The sequence below is a fragment of the Argentina silus genome, assembly GCF_951799395.1.
Source record: "Argentina silus genome assembly, chromosome: 18".
Classification (NCBI taxonomy): domain Eukaryota; kingdom Metazoa; phylum Chordata; class Actinopteri; order Argentiniformes; family Argentinidae; genus Argentina; species Argentina silus.
Genome location: NC_139672.1, coordinates 5,167,152 through 5,175,211, shown reverse-complemented (window position 1 = coordinate 5,175,211; position 8,060 = coordinate 5,167,152). Strand labels below are relative to the sequence as shown.

Genomic DNA, 8,060 nt, shown 5'->3' with positions numbered 1-8,060 from the left:
TGGCAGAATAATTGTTCTTCCTCTGAGGAGTGCTCACCAGGAGGCTGAGGACATGTCTACTGCAGGCTGTCAGGAGCTCTGCCAGGAGGAGAGGCGGGTGCCAGACGAGGCGCTCCTCTCCTCTCCTCTCCTCTCCTCTCCTCTCCTCTCCTTTTCACACCCAGGTGGACAGAGAAGACGTGTCTGTTCTATTGTGAGCTCTGATGACCAGCAGGAATGACAAGTGGTTCTTCTCATCTTCCCCCTCTCCTTTTTTCCATCTCCTCTCTGGTTTTGCACCGTCTCCTCTTTCCCTTCTTCTGAGTTCTGCTCTCCACTCCCCTCCCCTCCTCTCCTCTCCTTTCCTCTCCTCCTTTCCTTTCCTCTCCTCCCCTCTGCTCTGTCATTTCTTTATTTGTGTGAGCGGCGCCCTGAGCACACTCTAATCTCTCAGTTCCACATTATTGCCTTGCCACCAGCGCCTTCATTAGTTGCTCACCCGTGGCTCCATCTATCTATCTGTGTGTGTGTGTGTGTGTGTGTGTGTGCGTGTGCGTGTATGCCTGCGTGTGTGCGCGCGCACGTGTGTGTGTATGCACGTGCACAGGCACAGGCACAGGCATGTATGTGTATGCACTGTATGTGGCATGAATGGGGCTCAGTGTACTTCTCTCTGCCATCGTGCCCGGCGCGCTGCTGCCACCTACAGGCAGGCCGCATACCTCCCTCATCAGGCCAGAAGTCACGTAGGAAAAAAACCTAAACCTTACCATCCCTACCTATCAGCCTCAGCTTTGTTGGACTCAGCATTACACAACGCAGTACGACACAACTGTGAACACCATTGAATGCCTTTACGCACAGTACCAGTCAAAAGTTTGGATATACCTTCTCATTCAATGGTTTTTCTCTATTTTTTTTTATTATTTTCTACATTGTAGATTAATATTGAAGACATCAAAACTATGAAGGAACACATATGGAATTATGTAGTAAACAAAAAAGTGTTAACCAAACCAGAATATGTTTTATATTTTAGATTCTTCAAAGTAGCCACCTTTTGCTTTGATCACAGCTTTGCACACTCTTGGCAAGGTGTGTCCAAACTTTTGACTGGTACTGTATACTGGAGTAGTATAGCTGTGTTCTAACAGTATAATAATACGTGCCATTTTGCTGACGCTTTTATCCAAAGTGACTTACATTGCAATGAGTGCATATTTTTCAGTATATATGGTCCCAGCGGGAATCAAACCCACAACCTTATTATACCGTGTTGTTAGCACCATGCTCTACCAACTGAGCCACAGAGGACCATTGGACTAACAGGAAGTGTTCTCTCTCTCTCTGTCACGTCCACAGAGCTCAGAAGGCCTACCTGGCCACGCAGGGCCCACTGGCCGAGACCACAGAGGACTTCTGGAGGATGCTGTGGGAACACAACTCCACCATCGTAGTCATGCTGACCAAACTCAGAGAGATGGGCCGGGTAGGACACACACACACACACACACACACACACACACACACACACACACATATATACATACACACACAAGAACACTCACTATACATACAGTTATATAAGCAACACAAACAGACACTGTCTGTGAGATGGCCCAGGAAGAACAAACACACACACACACACCCTGTGCCCTCTGTTTACACTCCCTTGTCTCTCCCTCTTCCAGGAAAAGTGCCACCAGTACTGGCCAGCCGAGCGCTCTGCCAGGTACCAGTACTTTGTGGTGGACCCCATGGCTGAGTACAACATGCCCCAGTACATCCTCCGAGAGTTCAAGGTCACTGACGCCAGGGTACGTGCCCAGCCCCAGCCCCAGCCCCCGCCCTCACCCCAGCCCTCACCCCAGCCCCCGCCCCCGCCCTCACCCCAGCCCCAGCCCCCGCCCTCACCCCAGCCCCAGCCCCCGCCCTCACCCCAGCCCCAGCCCTCACCCTGCCTAGTCGTCCGTCTGTCCGTCTGTCCTCTGAAGGCTGACATGTGTGGAGGCACTGCCAGACCTGTCTACTGGGTTTAGTCTACAGCATGTCTTATGTCAGGAGTGTTTATGATGGTATGTATGATTGCGTGTGTGCGTGCGTGTGTGCGTGCGTGTGTTGGGGGTGTATTGTTGTTGGCTCTCTTTCAAAAGCCCCCCCCCCCCCCCCCCCCACCACACACACACACACACACACACACCCTCCCCAAGGCCAGTGCTGGATCTCCCTGTGAAGCAGTGGATTCTCTTGTCTATAAATAGGCTCTCTGTCATCAATCCAGAGTATAAAGCAGCAGCACTTTCATCCGACACACACACACACACACGCACACACACATGCTCATAGCCGGTCACATGGTTGACAACACCCAGGTGGTGTGACTATTAGTGTGTACTGAATACATTCACAGAGAGAGAAGCCAGCGGCTGTTTGTGTTAGCTACCTCCTGAGTATATAAAGGTTAGGTGTGCCTTAGTGATTGGTGTGATTTTGAGAGGTGTTGTTTCCACTCAGGCTCAAAGCTGTAGGGATACACCTTGAGATGATTTTAACATCCTGTTCTCTCCCTATTGGTTTCCTCAGGATGGCCAATCCAGGACAATCCGCCAATTCCAGTTCACTGATTGGCCAGAACAAGGAGTGCCAAAAACTGGGGAAGGTTTCATCGATTTCATTGGCCAAGTGCACAAAACCAAGGAGCAGTTTGGACAGGACGGACCAATCACTGTACACTGCAGGTAAGGACATAATTGCCCAGCCTTTAGATGCAAGCATGCAGGCATTAAATACAATACAATACAACCTTGTCCCCTCAGGGCAATTACTTTAGCATTGTATCAGTACATATACAACATTTATTGCCAAGCAACCATTTACTTAATCACAAAAAGGGGTGTCCTTGTAACATGCTGAATATTAGATATGTTCTTCATGGATCATGTTCATTCATGTATCATGTATGAGGTATGTAACGTGTGTGTTCCTCTCCCTCAGTGCCGGGGTGGGCAGGACCGGCGTCTTCATCACCCTCAGTATCGTGCTGGAGAGGATGAGGTACGAGGGCGTGGTGGACCTCTTCCAGACCGTCAAGACGCTGCGCACCCAACGGCCTGCCATGGTGCAGACAGAGGTACCGCCGACCACACACCCGTTGTTGATGTTGATGTTGTTATCAAAGAGGGGTTATAGAAGTTAAAATGGTAATGGTAGAGGTTGGTAGAAGAGCTCAGGTTGAAGTTGCCACTAATATCGTATATTGGATAATTTATGCCATTTAGCTGACGCTTTTATCCAAAGCGACTTACATTGCAGTGAGTGGATACATTTTTCAGTATATATGGTCCCAGCGGGAATCAGATTACCCCTAGCTCCAATCCCAACCGTAACAGTAAGGGTGGTAATAAGATGTCAGTGGTTAGGGGCAACTTCTACTCACAACTTCTGTCACTTCTCCACATGACTATTCTCAACCATGTCTCAGAGCTCCACACAGTAGTAACACTTCCCCCCTGTTGTTTGTCCCTCCTCAGGACCAGTACCAGCTGTGCTACAGGGCAGCGCTGGAGTACCTGGGGAGCTTTGACCACTATGCAACGTAACCACTCCCACCAAGCAGCCTCCCTGGTCAAACCTCTCAGGAGTGTGTGTGCCAAGTGTCAACATCTCAGCCACCTTCCACCCACCTGATCCTGTCCCCAGAGCTACCAGAGGGGGAAGAGGGAGGTGCTACGCTACCTATTGACGGGCTCAACCAATCACAGAGATCTACACAGAATTTACCACCTTAGAGATTGCTTTAAAAACAAAAAAACTTTACCTGACTACGACAACTCTCGTTAAGGAAGCGACGGTTCTGACGGGCGATCTGTTTTTTTGTTCTGTATACGCCAACCTCCCCTGTTGTCAAAGGCTACTGGTAGCACTAAGAAATGATTCTTATTTTTGTTCTTATTTTATTATCATTATTATTATAAAATATCATTATGAAAATGTTCTTATTTAGTTATTTTGTTTTTAATAATCATTTTAACATCAGACATTTATTTTGTCTTAATGGTCTTAATGGCCCTGCATATTTTCCATAATCGGTACGTTTTTTTTATTTGATATATAGGTTGTTTTAGCACAAGGGACATGTATTTTTAACACGTTCCTAGATACTAATACTGGAGAACCACTGTTCTCGAAGCTGCTGTCAGTTTTTCTTTGTACCATGATTTTATTGTTTATTCTCATGTATGTTTTGGTCTTATTCAGTTCAATGGAGCGGGGTTCACTTTGATAAAGCCTTTTTACTTTGCTGTTTCTTATAAAAACTATGAAAAAAGTACACGATTATTTCAAAGTATACACCCGAGGTAGTTATCCTACAGTATATAAACACAGTAGCTAGCGAAAAAGTGAATCAACTAACGAAGAACTTAATCAGTCGTGTACAGAACTCAAAGAGCACATGATTTCAACAGAAGCCTATGGCGCTGAGGCCTTCATATCTCCAAACAGAGACTGAATCTGGAGACGATACGGACAGACTTTTACACCCAATGGGAGTTGAACAACAACTTCCTGAATCTCTGAATATTGTGCCCCTTTAGCCCCTCCCCTACCCTTGCAGCCCATTGGCCCTGGTCAGTCCGGTCAGTCTGGTGTTGAACCATGTAAGGGCTGAAGGACCAGGAAGTGGTTGGGTGTTGAGGAGAAGCAGCCATATATAGTGGCACCTGTACAGAATCAACCATTCCTACCAGAGGGAGAGAGAGAAACGGAGCCCTTTGGAACCGAACCTGCTATTATTTTATACAGAAATATAATTATAAATATATATATATATAATTATGATTAATTATATATATGTACAATTATACATAGATATATACACAGCTTCAACTATATTGTTAAATGATTCACACTTCTTCTCTTCTTGACATACCAACATTGAGAACTACATACAGAAGCCTGCTGTCATAAGAGTGTGTATTAATGGAACCACCGTTGTATCTACTGTACTATCATAGCAACCTGACAGCCGGTGGTCCTTCTGTAAAAGGTGGACAGACAGCACAACCCTACCAGTGGACGTCACCCCAGCACCAGCCATCACACCACTCAAGCACATCTGTATCCACAGGCGCTCGTGGGGACGTCCAGGCCTAAAAGGGGGACTGAACATGCTGGCGAAAAACACGTTCATTTTTACCTTGTGAATGCTTTAGTGCTGTAGGGGTTCAATCTGTTGTATACACAGTCTGTTTTCTATTTGTTGATAAAGAACTGGAATTTAAAAAGATGTTGCTGGAAAAAAAAACTCATCGATGTTAATAAAGTTGAATAATTGGGTTTTTGTACAAATCCCCGTTTGTGACGTTTCTTTTTTCTTACATTATAGATTCAAATGATTTCTTTAATTGTCTGTTGAGTGTTGTTATGTCTAGGTATGTGCTTAACTACTTTATTTTATAGAGACATTAACACATGGTGTATTAAGCTTCCTACATTGATTTTGTATGAGTTACATTGATTTTGTATTGGTACAGGCTACTTGGAGGACAGGCTACTTGTAATGCATAGAATGGAATGAGGTATTGATACTATTCCTCATGTCATTCCATGCATTACAATGAGCCTGACCTCTGATTTCAACCTCCACCAGCTTCCCCTGCGCTATAGTGTGTTATCACAATACCATTATCAGCGGTTATACATGTTGAATCAAGGCTGTTTTCCCTGTGAGTATCTTAGACTCTTTATAGAGAGACATCTTAGACGACAGCATTCTCCTTCATGACAGTCTCCCGCTCCTACGCCCTAAACCCACGCCAAGTGGTCAGATGGTCTTGAGGATATTTTGTTCCTCAGCTCAGTGTGATGTCTGTGTGATGAAGACTTCTCAGGGTAGTGTAGCTGGACACAGCCCCAGTCTCAGCAGAGCGGAAACCTCCAGTGACCTGTTCATTCTCTTCAGCTCACTGGCTGCCCAGGCACTGTCCGCCATCAATGTAGCTGGAGGTGCCAGCATAATAGTGTTGCAAAAGAAAGGAGTCAATAACAGCCCATTTGGTCTATTTGTGGTTGTGACAGCAGACAAGACACTGCGCGACAAGCCTGCCAAGATTCAACCAGTCAGGGCGCCATGTAGTGGGTGTACCATTTTCTATTGGATAATATACATTGTAGTAAATTAACCTGATCGGTCATCTCAGAGGACATTTGGAATGTTGATGTTGTTCATTGTTACAACAACAGCTGCTGATTTCACAACCTTCCAAGCTAAAGATCATGGATGATGCAACAATACGGAACCAAACTACCTCACAATGGTAAGAGGTTCCATCTGTATATAAAGTATTATCAATGTTATAGATCCTTCACATTCAGAAACTGCCCCCTGGCCTGCTGCTCTCCCTCGCAGCATGTCCTTGTCCTTGCCTACGGATCGCCCAAGACACGGCCCGAACATCTCAGGGTGCTCTCCAGTCGTAACCAAGTCTCCAACATCGTTGTCTAAAGGGGACGCAATGAGTAATCAGGATGGGTAAGATTCGAATGTATTTTGAAAATGAGATAACACTCTATTTTACAGAAGTGAAAGGTACTAAGAAATATCATGGTCAAATGGTAATTACAGAATAGTAACCTATCTATTTCTTGTTTGTTTTACATTGTTGATTTCATTGCATATTGAGATGCTAAGAAAGGGTACTTGTCCTGTAGGCACTTCACTAAATGTGCTGACCAATCGAAGAAGGATTGCAGTGAAACGCATGACCTGCATGAGAGGATTGCGTTGCAGTTGGAGTATTACCTGTCTGATGAATACCTGGGCGATGATGGGTTTCTCCTCAAACATGTGCAGAAGAACAGGCTGGGCTACGTCAGCCTCAAGCTACTGACGTCCTTTAAAAAGGTACTTCGGTTCCTCCCGTCTTCATAGGTGGTCCTCTCATTCACCTATGAGCATTAACATATTATTAGTGCAATTTACAATGCTGGTGAATATTCTCGAGAAAAAGAAACCACCTTAAATGAGCCTATGTAATATTTCAGATGAAGGAGCTGACAAGAGACTGGCGCGTCACTCTGGCAGGAGCGCGCTGCTCTGAGGTGCTGGAAGTGAACGAGGAAGGGACCAAAGTGAGGCGGCGGGAGCCTGTTCCAAAATGGCTGCTGTGCGCCCCCACCAGTAAGCTTCTGCTAGCCTGGAACCTGTTTGGAGAGCATACAACAGGAGAGGACCTAGATCAGCCCAGAGTCTTGGAGAGAGCTCTGAGACTGTTTAGCATGCACGGCAACGTCACGTCCCTCCGTATCCTGCGGCCTGGCAAAGAGCTGCCCGTGGAGCTGAGGCGCCATGCTAAGCGTCATGCAGTGCTGGGGCAACGGGTGTGTGCCATGGTGGAGTTTGACAGTTTAGAGGGGGCTCGGAGGGCCTATGATGCCCTGCGGGCAGAGGAGCAGATGTCTGAGGGCCGGGGCGTGTGTGTGGCACCCCTGGGAGGCCCAGGGTCTCGCTCATCCCGCTCCAACCAGGAGGGAACAGCAGAGGAGTGTGAGGAGGACCCAGAGGGGTGCCCAGAGGCGAAGCTGGGCCAGAAGAAGCTCAAGCAGAACTCTAAATGTCTTATCAGCTTGGTGAGCTCCATGGAGGATTCAGTCTCACAGAAGAGCTCTGAGTCTGGCCCTGGCTGTGGCTCTGGCTCTGCTCTGGGCCCCTCCACCACCAGGGCTCCACGGAGAGTCCAGCGCCACAAGTCCCTGGACAGCCCCCTGGGGAGCCAATCATCCTCACCCTTCAGGAGCAGCCCTGGTCTGAACAGGTCTGGAGTTGTTGGTGTTGGCAGGAGCAGGTGCTCAGGTGACTACGTCCAAGAGAACATGGTCAGCCCTTGGGTCCTGCGCCGCAAGGTTGCAGCTGGCACTGCCCACCCTGAGGACCCAGGGCAGCTGAGGAGGCCCTCCCTGCCACAGAGAGTGGTGCGGCAGCCTCTAGGCCCCGATGACACCAAGGGCTTCTATGCTAACAGGGGGAGAGGGAAGTCTATACAGCCCCGTTGACACCAAACAACCCCCTTCTGGATGACAAC

General features: G+C 47.4%; 2 protein-coding genes across 4 annotated transcripts in view; both read left to right on the top strand.

Moving 5' to 3' along the window:
• Positions 1 to 5,328, top strand: part of ptprfb (protein tyrosine phosphatase receptor type Fb) — a 132,863-nt gene extending 127,535 nt beyond the window's left edge. For all 3 annotated transcript variants that reach the window (XM_083690360.1, XM_083690361.1, XM_083690359.1), the window contains 5 exons: positions 1,342 to 1,468; positions 1,671 to 1,796; positions 2,563 to 2,717; positions 2,974 to 3,109; positions 3,510 to 5,328. In XM_083690360.1, coding sequence (XP_083546486.1) covers positions 1,342 to 1,468; positions 1,671 to 1,796; positions 2,563 to 2,717; positions 2,974 to 3,109; positions 3,510 to 3,578 — 613 coding nt within the window. In that variant the 3' untranslated portion in view covers positions 3,579 to 5,328. The remainder of the gene's footprint in view (positions 1 to 1,341; positions 1,469 to 1,670; positions 1,797 to 2,562; positions 2,718 to 2,973; positions 3,110 to 3,509) is intronic.
• Positions 5,329 to 6,389: 1,061 nt separating this feature from the next.
• On the top strand, positions 6,390 to 8,031 carry LOC310819206 (la-related protein 6-like; the record flags this gene model as incomplete). Its single annotated transcript, XM_083690450.1, has 3 exons — positions 6,390 to 6,511; positions 6,691 to 6,883; positions 7,024 to 8,031. 3 exons carry the CDS (start codon positions 6,390 to 6,392, stop codon positions 8,029 to 8,031), a joined length of 1,323 nt encoding a protein of 440 aa, XP_083546576.1.
• Between the last annotated feature and the right edge of the window lie 29 nt (positions 8,032 to 8,060).